A 19,184-nucleotide genomic window follows, 5' to 3' on the forward strand; every position below is an offset into this window, starting at 1 on the left:
TGGGGTTGTGTAATTTGTTACCAGTTATCTCTAGGCATTCTGTCTGGCAGGGCCCAGGTTTCAGATGGCACGAGGTTATGTACATGGTTCTTTCTTATTTTCCTTCCGAGAGGAGTGGTGAGGTTTGGAAGGACGCCAGCGCAAGTGCGTCACTCACCTCTCAGCTTTCCTTTCTGAGGGTGTCAGCTTTTCAAAAACAGAACTTCTCAGAGGCGGAGCCTTTGGTTTGCATAACTGCACCAGCCAGCCAGCCAGCTTCCCATCGCAACCCCCTTGGAGGTCCGGCTCCCATGCAACCCCTTGGAGAGTCTCCGCAGCCCTTACGCTAGCAGATACTTTGGGCTGCTTTGGGCTGAGCCAGGGCTCAGCTCGTGCTGGAATGTGCGTCTGTGGCATTCGCCCAGTGGGAGTGTCATGTTGCAGACGTCAGAGGTAGCAGCGGGGGCTGGTTCTAGTTGGCAGCCTGGGAACAGACGCTGATTCTGTACACCTCCAGTAGTCAAGGAATGTGAAGTGATGTCGAGGAGGCACAGGGTTTCACTGTGCTCGAAGTAAAATCTGGCAATTCTTGTTACTGTCAGAGATGGGTGGGAGAGGCTGAGCGGTAGATAGATAGCAGGAGTATGACCTGTCGGGACTTAGTTCCTGAGGAAGATCAATGTCAGTGGATTACCTGTAGTCAGGTTCGTGTTTGTCAGAGAGAGGGCCTGCAGAATCGCAGCCCCTACAGCAGTGTTTGGCATGCCACTAAGAGGGCTTAGACATGGGGGAATAGAGAAGAAAACAGTCTGACCGATAGTTTCCTATCCCAGCTTCATCACTTAATTAATAACTGTGATCTTAAGCAAATTAATTATCCTCTCTGTGTCTCATTTTCCTCATCTATAAAGTGAAGATCATTTTTCCCTTCACAATGTGTTGAGAGAATTAAAAAGAAAACACTTAAAATGCAAAGCAGATATATAATAACATTGACAACGTTGGTCACCACACCATTGCACGTGTTTTTCAGATGGCTTTCTCATCCCTTTTGAATCTCAGAGCAAGCTTGTGACGGGTGGATATTTACACACAGGGCCTCAGGCTGAGAGGGAAGAAGTGGCTTCTGATCACAGAGGAACAAGAGTAGGAATAGCTCACATTTAACCCAGGTTTTCTTTATGCCAGGCACTGTACTCAATGTTTTTCATGAATTATTTGATTTTCATTTCTTAGCAGTTCTATAGTGGATGTTAGATAGGCACTAGTATCGACTCCACATTATGGATTAGAAAAGAGCTAAAGAGGTTAAGTAACTAACTGCCGGAAGTCATGTGGCTAGTAAGTGGCAAAACCAGGATTTCAACCATTTAACACCTGGACCCTAGGCCTCTCCGGTCCTGGTACTAACGATGCTACTTGTTTGGCCAGCTTCTCCCTGCTTGGCTAGGAAAGAGCGACTCTTTTTTTTTTTTAATATGTTTTTATTGAGTTTAGAGAGAGAGGAAGATAGAGGGAGAGAGAGATAGAGACATCGATGAGAGAGAAACATCGATCAGTTGCCTCCTGCACACCTCGCACTGGGGATCGAGCCCACAACCTGGGCATGTGCCTCGAATGGGCAACCTCTTGGTGAATGGGATGACACTCAACCAACTAAGCTACACCTGCAGGGTGAGAGCGACTCTTTCTGTGTTACCACTAACAAGGCCTCTGTGGGCTCTGCAGGTTCCTACTTCAGTCTCTGGAAGATCTGGACACGAGTTTAAGGAAACTGAACTCCCGCCTGTTTGTAGTCCGCGGACAGCCAGCTGACGTGTTCCCAAGGCTATTCAAGGTATGTGCAGTCCGAGAGAAGACAGTGACATTCCACTCCCTGGGGTTTCCCCATAGACTGAATGAGATGACGTGCTGACTGAGGACATGGAAACAGTCAGGGCTGGTCTGACCGCTGCGGCTGGAAAAGCTGGGAGCAGGCGCAGCCGGTCAGCTTGCCACCAGAATGAAACTGTGTTAAGGAAAAAATTCTGTGAAACCAGTGTCTTGTTGGAAAGTTCCCAGCTCAGTCCAGACATGGGATGTGGCAACTTATTCCACCCCGGATTCTACCTCGGCCCAAGCCAGCGAGGTTTATTAGGGCTCTTCCCACGCCAGGAGTCTGAGGGCGAGGCTTCCTGTTTAGCAAGGGGCGTTTCCTGTCTTTCTTTGCTCTGCTAATTGGAAAAAACGTCAGGCTTTTCGAGAGCGCATCCCTGCTTCCTCCGGGGTAAATGGTTGCTGAAATCTTCCTGGGGTACCACATAGGCCTATGTCCGATAGCCAGCCCACTTTCCCCCCCAGCCCCTTTATAAAGCTCGTTTTAAAGCCGAAGCAGAGGCAGAAGTACTCGCAGACAGGGCTCTAGGATGGCCTCCCCTAGCCTCAGCACTCACATTGTCTTTAGGCTCCTCTCCACCCAACTTCCTTCCCTGCTCTTTCTGCGGGAAAGATGGGCGGAAGGTCTTGTGTCAAGGCAAGCAGCTTAGTAAACACTTCATCATTCACTTCACCTCCCCACATGCCGCACACACAAACGCACACGCACAAAGCACACAGTGTTCATTCAGGGCTGATTATGAATCAGGGACTGTTCTACGTAAGTGCTTTACATACGTTAATTCACTTACTTTTCACAGCAGCCCTGAGTTAGGTGCTGCTGTCCCTACTGTACAGACGAGAAAACAATAACTTGCCCATGGTCATGAAGCTAGGAAGTGGTCTAGGATTCGAGCCCAGGCTCTCTGATTCTACGCCATTGAACACATTGCCTGTCTTCTCCCTCCACATTGCCCACTCTCTCCCAGCACCGCCCAAGCCAGCCCAGTGCAGCCCAGACACAGATCAGTCATTCAGTGGATACTGACTGAGCTCCTACTATGTACTAGGCCCCATACTAGGTACCAGCATCATGATGAATGAGACAGCATGGTTTCTGCTCTGAGAGGCTCCACTTTAATGGGGTAAACAGACAAGAAATGGGCAACTTCATTGCCATGTATTAAATGCTGTGATGGGAAAAGGGCACAGTGCAGAAGAATAATATTGAAGGAGAAATTCAAGGAAGGCTTTGGAGAAGATGTCATCTAATAGCATTTGATTGTTATTCACAGGGTAATGAGTATTTAACAATGTAATTTGTATGAACTTCTAAGCCTAGTGCTTGGCTCATAGTAAGGGCTCCATAAACGTTTAGTGCTAGTATCCTTGGACAAGGATAATAACCAGCCCTGCTCAGGACCTATACCCCAGGCATTTGCCACAAGGGGTTCACAGTTTTAAGGGACCATGACCAGAGACTGGTTGGAATATGATTTTCTTTTTGCTAGTTGCATTTTCTCGAGTTTTCTGTGGGTTAGCTGTACAACCTTTCACAGGGCAGCTTTCTTTCAACATTCCTAGGGAATCTAGACATTTTTATCAGAAAAAAAACTAAATGCTTAGAAAAGAATTTCCTTCTTTTATAACATGTGGCCCATCTGGTTTTATTCCTGTGACCTCTGGACTAAGGATTGCTCCTCCTTCCCTGACTCTGAGAGCTGGGGCCTATAGCTTTGTTTGCTGCTGGCCTCAGGAGTGTTGCTGTGGAAACCATTAGGACACTCCACATAGTACAAGTCTGCCAAGAAAACTAGGCCAGAAGTTTGCAGGGCCCTGAGGAGCTCTGGGAAACGCTTGCCAAGCAGGAGGGAGGTGGCAAGCCTGTCCCCTGCTGTCTCCACCAGTGAGTCAGTGCCTCTTTCTGGGACAGGGGGCTCCCCTGAGAGCATTGTACGTCTAGCCTCCTGCTGCATTCCCCTACCTCAAGGACACAGCAAGAGCACGGGGCTACCCGCCTCTCCCCTGACTCCAGAGACCACTAGCCTCAGGCTCCGATGGTGCTGTGCCCTTGGCCTCACCTCAGAGTCCTGCCCTCAAACCTTGTGAACCTCGGGTTATTTACTTACCAGTTCAAATCGTCATCCCTAGTTTGTTCTGCAGCCCATATGACAGGTCTCTAGGCTTGCTCTATTTCCTCACAAGAAGGAGTTGAGTGCCCAGCTTCCTCCTACTCCCCAGACAGTGTTTAACATAACATATTCTCTCTCCACAGGAATGGGGGGTGACCCGCCTGACCTTTGAATATGACTCCGAACCCTTTGGGAAAGAACGGGATGCCGCCATCATGAAGATGGCCAAGGAGGCTGGCGTGGAGGTGGTGACCGAGAACTCTCATACTCTCTATGACCTGGACAGGTAAGAAATAGTTCCCAGGGGTCAGGTTACCGATTGTGGGAGGTGGTGATTCGGACTCCTGCTGAGCAGAAGTCAGGGAGGTTTAGCAATAGGGTCACCACGCACATGAGGTTCGGCGTTTTCTAGAAGCTAGAGGAGAATGGACTAGAGTTGGGCTTGTAGAACAGATCAGGAAGAGCTTCACCTGGTTTGGGTCAAAGAGACTCTTTAGGTCCAAGGGATGGAGCAGTAAGGATATCCCCGAAGGTCTTCACAGTCCCGCCCACTCCTCTAAGGCTGCCCTCGGACCTCAGTGGACCTTAAATGTTACCCCTCCCATAGGATCTCTGTCCTCACAGGCCGTTTCGGTACCTGATATGAGCCCCCTGGGCTCCCCTGGCTCTCTGGTTTTCCAGGTCATGCATATAGAGCTTGCTCAGGAGGCTCCAGAGATCCCTGCAGGGAGCTGATAACTACAGAGTGGCCTCCTTCCCTGGGGACAGGCCTCTGCTTTCAGAGATTCTAGGAGGAAACCCTTTCCTCCCCTTCCCTGGCAGGGCTGTCACCTCCTGCTGCTGCTACTGTGCCTGCCAAGGCGGCAGCCACCACTTCCCCCACCTCCCTCTCCCCAACCCCGAGGTGGCTGCCAGGAGGCGGGTCACACAGCTCTGCACGTGAGTGGAGCTCTCAGGAGGAGGTGCTGGGTGTGGAACTCCTCCTCCGGCCACGTGCGGAGGAGCGGGGAGGTGCCGGGGGAGGCGCCGCAGGGGCAGCAGCCAACCTCATAACTCCCCTAGTGGAGGAGAGAGAGCCAGACCCAGAAATGAACTCACCCCGCCACCCGGTTTGCATAAGCTGCTGCTTCGCCATCAAGAGCCCCGGGAATCTGACTCTAACCCATCCTAATGCATCCCTATATAAACAGCCTCAATTCTCTACTCTCCTATATCTTTGCTTATTACCTGAGTACTGCTACGTTTCTCTTACCCATGAGAAAATACTTTGTAAACTGCAAAACAACCTTTAAGTGTTAGTTGTTGCTATTAATAACCCCAATCCCAGTCTCTGATTTAGGGAGGAGAGGCCGTTCTGTTCCTCTTTGTTCTAGAAAATAGGGGCCAAGAGGGAATGATTGTTCCACAGAGGAGCACATTTGCAGCCCGTATCAAAGAACTTCCTCCAGGCTCCTGCCAGGACAGAGAGGAAGGCCCACGAGGATTCCCATGGCGTGGACAGCCAGGCCAAGTTCCAAGAAGGCTAGTGGGGATGTTTCCGTGATTAGAGAGATCTAGTCAGTCTCTGCATTTAGGTGGCTCCACGTCGACACCAGGGAACCTGGAACTGAGTGCAAGCTTTGGCCTTGCCTCGCTCCATTACCTGCGGCACCTGCTCCAGCTCTCTGGGCCTCATTTCTCCTCGGTAAAATGGAGCTGTAGCTTCCCTCGCCTCTCCTTTCCACTTAGGGGTGCGACCTGTGAGCAGAGAAGGAAAGGTACCCTCCAAGCCTCACAGTCTGGGCTCTCATCTGGGTTTGCAGGGACCCGAAGGGCCTTGTGAGTAACGTTAGGTATGCTTTGGAATTCCCAGGATCATTGAGCTCAATGGACAGAAGCCACCTCTTACCTACAAGCGTTTTCAGGCCATCATCAGCCGCATGGAACTGCCCAAGAAGCCTGTGGGCTCCGTGACCAGCCAGCAGATGGGGAGATGCCCGGCCGAGATCCAGGAGAATCACGATGAAACCTATGGTGTGCCCTCCCTGGAGGAGCTGGGTACGTGCTTCCAACCCAAGCCTCTTAGGCCAGCACCTCCTTTTTTATAAAATATCTTTATTGGGTTTTTTTTTCCTCCTTTGTCAAAGTAATGCATGCTATTATAGACAATTTAGAAAGTAGAGGAAATGAAAATGAAACCAATCACTATTACTCACCTCTCAGAGGTAATTTTGGAATACATCCTTCCGATCTTTTTTCTGTTGGAACTCATATAAGTCATCTTATGTTCCTAGTTCATACCTCTATTTTTGTACTTGTCCTTCTCAAATGATGTAAGCATAGTCTGATGTTGGCAATCATGGGCTTTCAATACCAAGATAACTAATATTCCTTCTGTTGAAGGGGAGGGTCTCTCCCTCAGTCTCTCGGGTTACTACTCCCTTTCCCCTTCCTACCCACTCCCAAATTTTGATCTGAAACAAATTAGCTTTCTCACCCACAGTTGTTGTCAGCTAACGCGAAAGGGAGGGCAGTCTAGGATTGCTCTCCTCTGCCCGGGTGCAGGGGTGGCTGGGATGGTAAGGCAAGGGAAAGGAGGGGGAAAGTCACAGGGGGAAGGGAACCAGGATGATCTAGAAAACACTGGAACATTAAGGATTTTCTCAGCCCCAGTAGCACCAAGAACATCAACGATTCAGTTCTTGCAAAGCTCTAAGACCATTGTGCCAAGACCTGCTGAGTTAGCACTAGAAAGGCCTGACCTGACCTCCAGTCCTGGGACCTGCTCCTCTTGTAGGGTTCCCTACTGAAGGGCTTGGCCCAGCTGTTTGGCAAGGAGGAGAGACAGAAGCTCTGGCCCGCCTGGATAAGCACTTGGAACGGAAGGTATGACCCCATTTCTGAGACATAGAACTTCAACTGTTGGCACCCATGCAATGAGGGGTATGGGGTATGGGGTATGGAATCAAGTTCATGTCCCTTAGTGTGTCCTAGCTCAAAGTGGTCGAAAAATAAAAAATCTTCCTGGTGACCATAGCAATACCAGCAGCTACCATTTAGCAGCTTACCACCTGCTGGTCACTGGGCTGAGCAGATCTGGGTTAAGTGCCTGCTCACATCATTTCCTTTAATCTTTTCAACAGCCCTATGAAGTAGGTATTCAGCTCTCTGTTTTGTAGATTAGGTCACATAGTTAGTAAGTAGTCGAGTAAGATCTCATTCTATGTGATTCTAAAACTTCCATTAGATTGCTTTCTTTCATCTGTGGGCATGTTCCCCTAACTAAGAGGGTATCTGATCAGGAAAGTCCATAAGATTAATTATTTTGTGTCTACGTGTCTCCCACCTTTTGCTGAGTCCCCTCCAAGGCATAGGTTTCCACTTGCTTGGATACAGAGAACAGATGGCTGCACCTCCCAGTGAAGTGGGAATTGGCAAAGGAAAGGAAAGAGGCCCCCAGAGGCACTTCCTAACAATGCCACATGGCCCCCACCACCCTGGCCCCAGGGGAGCAGAGAAGGTTCTCATGACTGGACAGTCAGTTCCTAGTTTTCTGCCCCCTGCGGCTAGTTTATAGACTTGGTCCCTAAAATCGCAACTTTTGTGTTCCTGCTGGATGGCTAGGCATTTGGCCCAGCAGCCAGGCGACACTGGAACAAGGGGCTAAGGCAGGCCCCACTGAGAAGAATGCTTCCCAGTCCTGCAAGTGCGGAGGGCCCAGCCTGCCTGAGGCCCAGCAGCCATGATGTCCCCATTTGGCTGTTGCCATCAGCCAGAGTGGAAAGCAAGTTCCACTGACTTAAAAAGATGAGAACTGATGCCCAAGGGCTGTGGGGGAACCAGCTGTCTCCGTCCACATCAGGAGCTTTACCCAGAGATTCTTAGGATCAGTTTGGAGACAAAGGTGGGCCGAGGGGACAGAAGAGTAGAGGTAACAAATGGGATGATGGCAGGAGTAGAATAAGACTTAAAATTGCAAAGAGCTGACTTATGGCCCTGTGGATTATTATCACCTTAAAGGCGTTTTGTAGAAGAATCCCCTTAGATCGGCAAGTCCTGGGCTCCCTTTCCACACGTGCCTGAAGGGCCTCTTCTGTCATGGAGCTCTGTGTCAGGACCCCGAGGACTCAGTGGTGGCCAGAGGGAATACTGTCCTGTACATCTGCGAGAACAGTAGGTGCCTGATGGACAGGAGCTTAACCTGATTCCAGGAGGGTTATTTTAACTTCAGTTCTCTAGCCCCGAAGTGAACATCTACTCTTCACAGTGAGGTGAGCAAGGATGTGAGTAGGCAAACACACTTCGTACCAGTTAGGGGTACATAACCTACTACCTGAGGGGTCACTTGCAGAGGAAGTGACCTTTAGATTGAGACTTAAAGGAAGAGTCCAAGTTAACCAAGGGGAGGTGAGTGGAAAGGAAGATAGCATTCCACGCCAGGGCACTGCATGTGCAAAGGCTAATGAGCCTAGTGCTTACCGAAGAGTGACAAGAGATGAAGCCACAAAGATGGGCCCACCCAAATTAGGGAGGAACGTCAAGCCATGTCTAAGATTCGGGAATCTATCCTGAGAACAGCAGGAAGCCCAGTGCACTTATTGTCGTAAGGGACAGGCATTTTAAATGTTCATCCTGCTCCCAGTGTGGAGACTGGGTTATTCGGGACGAGAAGAGATGCAGGGAGGTCAGTTAGGAGGCCGCTACAGTTGTCAGTCTAGATACAACCTTAGCCTGAGCCAGGTTGGTAGTAATAGAGCATGGAAAGAAAAGGACAGATTTGAAAAATGTTGGGACAGTAGCACTGACAGGATTGGGTGAGGGAGGAGCCAAAGGTGATAAGCCAGGCAACTAGGTGTATTTTCTTCTCTAGTGAATGCCAGTGGAAGGGTGGTTTAAGGACAAGAGCCTGTTGCACTTGAGGTGCCTGAAAGCTCTCCTAAAGGGAGTTGGATAGAGTGGTCTGGTGAGCGGTCTGGGCTAGGGCACAGACATGACAATCGTCTGCAGAGATCGTCTCAGGAGCTACGGGCCTGGATAAGCTCACACAGGAACAATTGAGTGGAGGACACAGGACAGAACCTTGGGATGCCAACATTTGGCGGGTCTGGAGGGGCAGTGGACGAGCAGCCAGCCAGGTGGGATGTGGAGTCCAGAGGCCAACAGAATGGAGGGCATGGACAGCACAGGGGGTCAGCAGGGTGAGGTGCTACTGACAGGTCCAGAAATACAAGGACAGAAAATGCCTGCAGGATTCACGGCATGGAAATCACAGAGGCGATGGTGGGAGCCAGCTTGGTGGGAGTGGTGAAGGCGAAGCCAGACTAGGGTGGCTAGAGGGTGGAGGTGGGTGCGAGGAAATGGAGAGAGGGCCTGGCTGAGAAGGGCGGGAAGAGGACCCAAGTGTAGAAGTCCACAGAGTTACCAGAAGTCCTTTATTTTTGCTTGTATGTTTGTCTGCAAAGAAAAGAGATTATGTCCTCAGTGTTCTTGGAGTGGAAGCTGTAGAGAGATGGAACGTGCAAGAGAAGGGCGAGGGGAGGTCTGCAGAGCCAGGCGGAGGCCTTGGCCTTGTGCAGGGTCGGGAGGGATGGAGGGTAGGTGGGGACGCAGGCGAGTTTGTAGATTTGGTGGCTTAAAGTTGAGGTGTTTCCCACCTGATGGCTTCCGCTTCCTAATCATAAGGAAGGAAGGCCGTCTGCTGAAGGGTGGGGGAAGCATGGAGCAGGTCTGCAGAGGGTGCCGCGTGCGAGAAGTAATTAGTCATCACGAAGAGGAGAGTAGGAGGGGTTGAGAGAGAGGGAACACAGTCATTGGATGTAGCACAAAAAGACTGGAATCTGGAGTCAGAAGCGAAGTTCCCCCAGCCCTGTCTCTTACCATCCCTGGAAGCCCAGAGGGTCACACGGCCCTTGGCGCTCTGCTGGGTCATCTTCAAAAGGAGGTCATGATAACTGCTGCCTCAGAGGACTGGGAACACGCGGAAGGGAGTCGCGAAGGAAAGCACGACGCCAGCCGCAACTGATGATGAAAACAAGACCAACAGTCCCCTATGACGAGTGGCCCAGTGCGGGACGTGGTGGTCCCCAGGAGGGGGTCGGGAGTCCCTCCTTTCGCACCGCTGTTGAAGTGGCGAGAAGTTCCCGGGAAGCCCCGCAGTAGCAGCAGCCTCAGCAGCGCTGCGACAAGAGCGGACTGAGGGAGGGATGTTTCTTCTGTAAAGCAGAAGCCTTTCTTCCCTTCTTCTGTGTAATCACAGACCACTCGATGCTTACAGAGCCCTTCCGCATCTGTCATTTTATTTAATCCCCGGGAGATGGGAAATGTGTTCTCGTTTAATAGATAAGTAGCCAAGGGACTAAATAGCTGGTTCGCCATCATCCCACAACTTAAATAGCAGAGTCGGCACCGGAACTTGGGCCTCATAGTTGGGCTGTGCCGGTCCATTGAAACGCTGCCAGCCTGAAGAAGTGAGCGCGGTGTACAAGTGCTGGCTCCCGGCTCTGTCCTGTGACCGCAGGCCAACGCCGTAGCCACCAGCGCCTCCGTCTCTCCCTCTGACACCCAGGCCTGTCCTTTCCTCTTTCAATGCAGGCCTGGGTCGCCAGCTATGAGAGGCCCCGAATGAACGCCAACTCCCTGCTGGCCAGCCCCACGGGCCTCAGCCCCTACCTGCGCTTCGGCTGCCTCTCCTGCCGCCTCTTCTACTACCGCCTGTGGGACCTGTATAAGAAGGTGAGCACAGCCCTGGCCGCTGCGGCTCAGCGGTTAGAGCATCGGCCAGTGAAACGGAGGGTTGAGGGTTCGATTCTGGTCAAGGGCACGTACTTGGGTTGCAGGTTTGATCTCTGGCTCCAGTTGGGGTCATGCCGGAGGCAACCAATCATTGTGCCTCTCACATAGATGTGTGTCTCTCTCTCCCTCCCTCCCTCCCTTTCACTCTATCCAAAAAAAATCAATGGAAAAATATCCTTGGGTGGGGATTAACAAATAAATAAGTAGGTGAGGACACGGTGAGGACAGCACGGCCCACCCCCAGTTGCATCAGAGAGGACCAGGGCCTCCCAGGGCTCTCAGTCACCCTGAAAGCGGGCCTTCCCTCTGGTCCTGGGGCTGGGAACTAGGTTGTGAATCCTGGAGGAGCTTAAGTGAGCATGTAGTCAGAGAAGGTGGGGAAGAGTCCACATCCAAGAGCGGGCAGAGCCCAGACCGCTGATCTACATGAAGTCCAGGTTACCGGGTAGAACAGGACAGGCAGAAAAGCGGCCTCGGTGTGTCCCTAGAGGTGGCAGGTCTGCTGGCAGCAGGTGAGGGGGGCGAGCACTTGGGCAGCACGCAGGGAGAGCGAGGCTGCAGAGCACCGCGGTCCTCTCGGGGTTGTGTCCAGAGCACCGAGGGGGAGCTCAGGGGTGGCTGCTGCCCGTTAGTGATGAGGAGATGCCCGGGGGCTGCATGTGGGCCATGCCATGCAGACTGTAGGCAGATCCTGTGGCAGTGTCCCCATCCCCAGACGGCGAGAGGGCAGCACACCCTATTCACATTCCTCATGGCCCCAGATCCCGGCTATAGTGTGTAACTTAAGTAACCAAAATCTAGACTGAGCATTTTTCATGTGTGGTGATGGGAGAGTCCCTTTGACGGTCTGGAAAGTAGAGCCAAACTTAGCCCCTGAGGGCGAGGATTATGAGCCAGTCGGGGGGTTTGGTTCCCAGGGAAGAGTTCAGTGATGTCCTTTGTCCCTTTCCACTGCCCACCTCTCCATAGCCATTCTCATCTCAGAGCAGGGCCCAGCCAGGCCTGGGGTCCAGCCTGTGGGCACATTGTGATAGTCCCTGCACATGTCTAGGGGGCTTGGAGCCACCAGGTGCATGGCAGCTCCAAATTCCCTCGTGGGAGAGGTCTGGGGACACGGTGACAAGAGCTGGGCAAGTGTTTATATCCACATGCTCCTCCCACCCCCAGGTGAAGCGAAACAGCACACCTCCCCTCTCCCTGTTTGGGCAACTCCTGTGGCGAGAGTTTTTCTACACAGCAGCCACCAACAACCCCAGGTTCGACCGCATGGAGGGGAACCCCATCTGCATCCAGATCCCCTGGGACCGCAACCCTGAGGCCCTGGCCAAGTGGGCCGAGGGCAAGACAGGCTTCCCTTGGATCGACGCCATCATGACGCAACTGAGGCAGGAGGGCTGGATCCACCACCTGGCCCGGCACGCTGTGGCCTGCTTCCTCACCCGCGGGGACCTCTGGGTCAGCTGGGAGAGCGGGGTCCGGGTGAGTGCTCTCAGCGGGGAGCTGGCCTGTGCCCTCTAGTCAGGCCCAGCCGAGGGCAGCCCCTCGGGGCTGGGGGATGGGGTGGGATCCCTGGGCCCAGGAGATCCCCTCCAAATTCTTGTGGGCTCAGAGGGCATAGAAGGGGGTTGGCTCTTTTCTTCAGGGGGTATATAATGACTTGGGAAGAACCATGGCAGTAGGTACCCAGGTAGGCTGATGGCCCACCCGGCCCCCATCTAGGTGTTTGATGAGCTGCTCCTGGATGCAGACTTCAGCGTGAATGCGGGCAGCTGGATGTGGCTGTCCTGCAGCGCTTTCTTCCAGCAGTTCTTCCACTGCTACTGCCCCGTGGGCTTCGGCCGCCGCACGGACCCCAGCGGTGACTACATCAGGTGAGAGCGCAGACCAGGCTCTCTGCCACTGGCCACTGTGGCCTCCTCCTAGGACGGGATACCCTTGGCCCTTTGCAGATGGCCCTGCTGTGCTGATGGATTGTCTGGTGTGTCGTTTCAGGCGATACCTGCCCAAACTGAAAGGGTTCCCCTCTCGATACATCTATGAGCCCTGGAATGCCCCAGAGTCGGTTCAGAAGGCAGCCAAGTGCATCATCGGTGTGGACTACCCCCGGCCCATCGTCAACCACGCCGAGACCAGCCGGCTCAACATTGAGCGAATGAAGCAGATTTACCAGCAGCTCTCTCGCTACCGGGGACTCTGTAAGGAGCTGCTGCTCCCCCGCCAGCCCCTGAAAGGAAGGGCAGCACCAGCAGGCTCCGAGGGCTGAGGGGGTTCCCAGATACTTGCCTAGGACACTGAGAGGTGTTCCGTTGATTTGACTTCCCACGGCACAGGGCACTGCACGCTGGGCTGGATCGGGCCTCTGAGTGGTCATGGGAAGAGTGGAACCTCAGTGTCAGGGCCCAGGACCCCCACCAGTTGTCCCCTTCCCTGCAGCCCTCTGCAGTCCTGTGAGTGTCTTCTGATGACTCCCCGGTCTCTCTCCCAGGTCTGCTGGCATCTGTCCCTTCTTGCGTGGAAGACCTCAGCAGCCCAGTGGCAGAGCCCACCTCAAGCCAGACGGGGAGCTCGGGCAGTGCAGGTGGGTAGCAGAGGGCTGCGGCGGCCTGTGCCCATCCCCAGGGCACTGCGGAACCACCACTGCAGTCACTGAGGGCTGGTGACAAAGGCCAAAACAAATTTGGGCCCAGTGGAGCTTATGTCCCACCTGGGGCAGACAGCTGGTAAAGGAGCTGCGCAGATCACTTCAGGTGACAGTGCTTCTGGGAAAACAAAATCGAGTGACCTGCTAGGAGAAAGGCTGGGGCAAGGGGGTTACTTCGGTGACTGTAGATCACAGTAGTCAGGGAACACCTCTCTGCTGGGACCAAGTAGTGAGCAGGACCAGCCTCTCCAAGAACTGAGGGAAGAGCATTCCCGGCAAAGAAAAAGCCTCAGACAGGAACGAGCTCAACCCATTCAAGGAACAAAGGTCGGGAGGAGGCCGTGCGGTGGCACGTGCCGAGTGAGGGGCTGGAACTGGAACGAGAGAGGAGGGCGAGCGGAAGCAGGAGTAGCACCGGTCTGTGGTCGGCACACTGAGAAGGCAGCGGTGGCGGGCACTGGGTGGGGCGCCATCCGATTTCAGTTTTACCACACTCCCTCTGCCTGCTGTGTGGCAGGGGCAGGGTGGGCAGTTGTGAGCACAGGGAGGCTAGAAAGGAGGCGACTGCAGCTGTCCAGGCAGGCGAAGGCAGCCTGGCCCATGGTGGCAGGAAAGAGAGAAGTAATAGCCCTGCTGCATTCTAGCCTCCTCTCTCGGCTCTGGGATGAGGATCAGTAAGGAGACTGGCAGGAACTCCAGGGCTTTCTGGTTTGTTCAGCATGGCCAGTGAGGGCGCTGCTCCTTCCTGCTTCAGGAGGTGTGTGCAGGGGCACGGTGGGAATTCCTCACTTTCAGAGCAAGGACAGCAGACGGACCAAATCAGGCCTGGAGCCCAGGAGATTTGAGGCCCCAAATCTGGCTCTGCTGCCAACACTCCTGGTCGTGCTCTCCTTGGACATTTGCAGGCAAGGTCATTGCTAAAAGGAAGGGTCAGGCCTGAGGAGCAACATTGCATTGATGAGCAGGCTCCCTGCCCCTTACAGAGCTGCCTCTGCACAGCTGCAGGTCATCTTGGCTCCATACACAACCTGTGTGACACTCTGACCTGCTTCCCTACAGGCCCAAGACCACTACCCAGTGGCCCAGCGTCCCCCAAACGCAAGCTGGAAGCAGCCGAGGAGCCTCCCGGTGAAGAACTCAGCAAACGGGCCAGGGTGGCAGAGTTGCCCGCCCCAGAGCTGCCGAGCAGGGATGTCTGAGAGTGAGTGACAGCAGCTTAGACTCCGCCTCAGGAGGGAAGGTGGGAGAGAGGTGGGGGCAGGTTTGGAAAACTACTTCCCTTCTTGCTGAAGGTTAAGACCCAGTAAACAGATTAAAAGTTGGTGGGCCTTGGCCAGTTTGACTCAGTGGTTAGAGGGTTGGCCCACAGACCAAAGAGTCACTAGTTCGAGTCCAGTCAAGGGCACGTACCTCAGTTGAGGTTTGGTCCCTGGCCCTGGTTGGTGTCCTGCAGGAGGCAACCAATCAGTGTGTCTCTCTCACATCGATGTTCTCTCTCTCTCTCTCTCACTCTCTCTCTCTCTATCTGGAGAGAAATGGAAAAAAATTATTCTCAAAGAAAAGCTGGTGGAAACTGCATGATTTTGTAGGATTTCAGTTAAAAAATTCTACCATCTTCACTTCTATACCTGCTAAAATTTAAAAGGAAATTTCAAAGTAAACCCCTTTTCTTTCTTTGCCAACTAAGGGGAAAAAATTGAGGATCAGTGGGAGCTCTTTCTACTTTTCAAAGTGAGTCAAATCTAATGAAAAGTGAGCAGAGACCTGAATGGGAAGCTGTAGAAGAAATAGCCCCGTGGCAGGGTCTGAGGCTGCTCAGGGCCCCTCTGCCATCTCCGGGTGGCTTGTGTTCTGTAGGCAGGCCAGGGGAGGGCAGCACTTACCTTCAGAAGAGACACTCAGCCCAGCCCCACCTAAGGACCGATGGGGGGGGGGGGGCCTCCCCATCCTCTTCTTACAGCCACTCCTCCATTCTCACCTTTATTATGGCTTTGGCTTTGGCTCTGTGCTTTCCTGTTATCATTCATCTTTCTTGGAAACTCCCTGAAAGCTGTTTAGGAGGAAAAAAAAACCTGACTCTTCCTTCCCTAGAGCAGGAAGGGCCATTTATGCCTTTCTTAGAGAAATATAAATGATTGTCCTCTTTGAGTCATGATTTCAGGCTGTTCCGTACGTGCCATGAGATTGGAGGGTGATTTTGTCCTTGGAGCCGATGGATTCTTTTTTCCAAACCCCTCTGCTTCAGGACTGGGCGGGGCCACCTGGTTTGATGGTCCAGGCTTCAGTGCGGTGAGACAGCAAGTGTCTGATGCATATGCCCTTGACCCCACTAGGCTCTTTGCTGATGGACAGATTTGTGCTATCTTGTTCTGGGAGCACGGCAGCCTTAGAGACGGCTCTCTTTGTTATCTCTTAACTCTGATACTAAGCAAAGTTCATTCTGTTCTGCAAATCTGAAACTTGCCAGGCTGATAGTCCGACGTCCAGGTGAGGAGACCAAAGAACAGAGAGGTTAAATGTCCGGTCAGGGTTGCTCAGTAAGCTCATGGTTCAATTCAGCATGAAATTGTTGCCAACAGGTATGTGAGAAAGGGGAGCATAGGACATATAAAATGTGACATGATGTGTATCCACAAGGATTTAACAGTCTGCATAGAAAACGAAGTGTAACCGTGATTCCTAGACAAACATTACAGACTCTGCACACTTACCACACAACTGCTGTTGGTGGGCCCAGTGGTCAGGGAATACAATATACAGGTTTACGCCCGGGCCTGAAAGGTGAATTGGATTTAGGGGGCATTTCGGACAAGAAAACAGCTTAATGACTAGGTGATCTTATACAAATTACTTAACCACTTTGAGACTCAGTTTCCTCACCTACAAATTAGGTTATTGTTGCAAAGACTAAACTATTAAACATGTGTCAGATAGGAATGTTTGGGGCTACTGGGAGTAAAACCTGACTACTGTATCTAAAACAGATAGGGATTTATTTTCTTGCCTAACAAGAGGCCCAGAGCTGGGTGTTGCTGGGTTTGGTTTGGTGGCTTAACAATGCTGACAGCAGAGGCTGTCTTGCTTCGTGGACTCAAGGTGGCTACCACAGCTCCAGCCATCAATTCCTCATCCAAAGCAGGGAAGAGAAGGAATAGCAGAGACAGCTGTACTCCTTCATTCCGTAAACATATGTTAAGTGATCACAATTTGCCAGACACTGGGATTGTAGGCATTGGGATGTGGTTGTGAGCAAGACTTACAGAATTCCTTTCCTCTCAGGTCTTAGTGGGAGGAGACAGACAGAAATCAAATAGATGAATAATATGTCAGTAGGCCCTCGGTGGTATGAAGAAAAAATAAAGTTGGGTCAGAAGATAGAAAGTAAAGGTGGGGACACAGTGGAGGTTGCAGTTTTATATTACAAGGGTTGTCAGGGAATGCCGCTCTTTCATCAAGAACACGAAAGCTTTCCCAGAATTCCCTCCCCTGGCTTTTCACATAGGTCTCATGAGCCAGAACTGAGTCATAAAGCCACCCCCCAGGTGGGAAGTAGGGATCCTGCTTGTCCAGAGTAGTTTAGACTATTGGATTTTCAACTAGAGTGAGCAATAGAATCCCCTAGAGAATTTGTTAAGCCGCCCTGGCCGGTTTGGCTCAGCGGTTAGAGCATCAGCCTGCGGTCCTGAGAGAATTTGTTAAGCCACAGATTGCTGGGCCCCACCCACAGAATCTGATTCAGTGGGTCTGGGGTGGGACCTTAGAATTTGCATTTCTGACGGATTCCCAGTGGTTGATGATAATGTTGTTCTGGGACTGAATTTTGAGAATCACTGACTTAGATCAATCATGACCCATTGGCTGGGCCAGGCCCACAACCCACAGAACAAAATCTAGGTTCTGTTAGCCAGGAAGTATTGACAGTCGGGAGTGTCTGCATAATACAGAAGGCACTTAGCCCCAAGCCTGGTATGACAATGAATGATGATGATGATGATGGACATAGTTATCATTATTATTTTCAAAGAATATAATGTTATAGTTGAGTCTGATCATGGAGGGTCTTAGATGTCAGGTCTGCTCTCTGGGAGCTAAGGACTTTGGGAACAGGAGAGTGAAATGATCAAGCTGGCACTTTTGGAAGATTAGCCAGGCAGTGGGCTGGGACCTGCAGAGGAGATGGTGGCAGGAGAGAGCCAGCTGAGAGGCTGTAGCAGTAATTTCAAGTGACATTACAGGGATGCAGAGGTCAGTGCTTGTTTCCTGCCTTGTAGTCCAGTAGATTGTCCATCAGCCTATTGGGATCTTAAGGACTAATTCTCAAGATTTACTCTGGCCTTAACTCATGGCTAATTGGTTAGAAGTAAGGGCCAGGAGGTCAGAGGACAAGACAGACTGGGATGACCACTTGTGTCCTTTGGACACCTTGAGAGAAAAGAGTAAATTGTGTTTCCCTGTACACTGGTGATAGCACCTGGGCCTAAAGATCGTCAGCATCCTCGTCTGTAAAATAGCATCTTGTCACCTCCCATACCCACCGAGCAAACATGTTAGGAAAAGAAAATGACAAAACATACCTGAAAAGCCACTGAATAAGTAACATTCACCACACAGATGAAATCACATTACCACCTTGCACGTGCTTTTCAGGGTGTCCTTGACTGTGTTACTGTTTCTTCGGTCAGAGCCAGCACACAGAGCAGTGGTCTCTCGGCCAAAGTGGTCACAGCTTTACATTGAGAGGCAGGAGACTCGTCCCCTTCTCCCCTCTTCTCTGTCCATGTTAGTTGTGTGACTTGGATTAGGATGGTAACCTTTCTGAGATGCTTTAGCTGTGAGGTGTGACTGTCATTCTTTACCAGCCTGAAGGCTCCATCCTGGATTTTGGAGGCCCTGGTCAGCTGTGCGCTATAATTTGATGGTTCTGTTATTTCTAATGCCTCAGGCCTGTGGCCATTCACTGGACAGACAGTGATTTATAGTTTAAACTGATCTTGTGGGAAAACATGCCCTCATATCAGAAGGTTCCATGCCTACCTCAGACCCATTTGGTTTTATTGTACAATGTTCACCGAACTGAAAAATAAGCCAGCCCCCAAATAGCTAGCATTTCAGCTGCTACCCCATGATCCCCAAAGCTGCTGACTGCTCAGGATTCCATGAGCCTCAATTGTGTACAGATTTTTTCTCATTGGTGCAGTTATTTTACCATAGGGGGAACAACTCACATGATCCATTTGCCTTTCTGCTGGAACATAGTGATCTATTGAGAGAAGCCCCATGAACAAAAGGTTCATGGCCAAGGATCACCTCTTCCTGTCCCCCTCCAGCAGTTCACCAGAGCTTGGTTAGCCCTGGGCTTCACTGGGGAAAACCTGACTTCTGGAATCGCTTCCATAGCCTTTTAACACTTGTGTAGTTGCGATCCCTCCTTACATGAAAGAATGTATGTGAAAGGCACTGGACAGTCTGTAAAATGGTACACAGAAGTGGAGGCGGTATGGTGTTCAGGAAGCCCCAGCTTCACACTCACCATGAGAAGGGTCTGCACCCTGTCCCGCCATTCAGTGCCTGGGAGCCTTCGCACCAGCTGCCTCACCTCTGTGGTTCTCAGTTCCTGACCTGGAAATAAGAAGTTGGGGCTCCGTCCACTGCCATTTCTCTGGCACTTACTCAGTAGCTGTAGACTGATTGAGGCCCCCTCCCTTTGGCTGTATGATTTGTGTGATGCAGGAAGGGTACATGGGTGGCTGATATGAGGAATGACACTGAGCTCAAGAGCTCAGCTTTCTGTCCCATCCAGGCCCAGC

General features: G+C 51.8%; 1 protein-coding gene and 1 long non-coding RNA gene across 2 annotated transcripts in view; one reads left to right on the forward strand and one right to left on the reverse strand.

Moving 5' to 3' along the window:
- The window catches only part of CRY2 (cryptochrome circadian regulator 2), a 30,778-nt gene that overhangs the window by 5,754 nt on the left and 5,840 nt on the right, over positions 1 to 19,184 (forward strand). Inside the window, exons 2-11 of the mRNA XM_036258263.1 lie at positions 1,708 to 1,816; positions 4,109 to 4,251; positions 5,818 to 6,002; positions 6,742 to 6,830; positions 10,536 to 10,676; positions 11,904 to 12,215; positions 12,456 to 12,607; positions 12,729 to 12,931; positions 13,222 to 13,314; positions 14,437 to 14,578. Of these exons, the coding sequence (XP_036114156.1) occupies positions 1,708 to 1,816; positions 4,109 to 4,251; positions 5,818 to 6,002; positions 6,742 to 6,830; positions 10,536 to 10,676; positions 11,904 to 12,215; positions 12,456 to 12,607; positions 12,729 to 12,931; positions 13,222 to 13,314; positions 14,437 to 14,576 (1,567 nt within the window). The 3' untranslated portion in view covers positions 14,577 to 14,578. The remainder of the gene's footprint in view (positions 1 to 1,707; positions 1,817 to 4,108; positions 4,252 to 5,817; positions 6,003 to 6,741; positions 6,831 to 10,535; positions 10,677 to 11,903; positions 12,216 to 12,455; positions 12,608 to 12,728; positions 12,932 to 13,221; positions 13,315 to 14,436; positions 14,579 to 19,184) is intronic.
- On the reverse strand, positions 15,365 to 18,001 carry LOC118627815. Its single transcript, XR_004959222.1, has 3 exons — positions 17,952 to 18,001; positions 16,089 to 16,151; positions 15,365 to 15,427 (listed from the first exon to the last, which is right to left on the reverse strand). It is a non-coding gene; the product is annotated as an uncharacterized LOC118627815 (long non-coding RNA).

Source organism: Molossus molossus, unplaced genomic scaffold (assembly GCF_014108415.1).
Source record: "Molossus molossus isolate mMolMol1 unplaced genomic scaffold, mMolMol1.p scaffold_m16_p_13, whole genome shotgun sequence".
Taxonomy (NCBI): domain Eukaryota; kingdom Metazoa; phylum Chordata; class Mammalia; order Chiroptera; family Molossidae; genus Molossus; species Molossus molossus.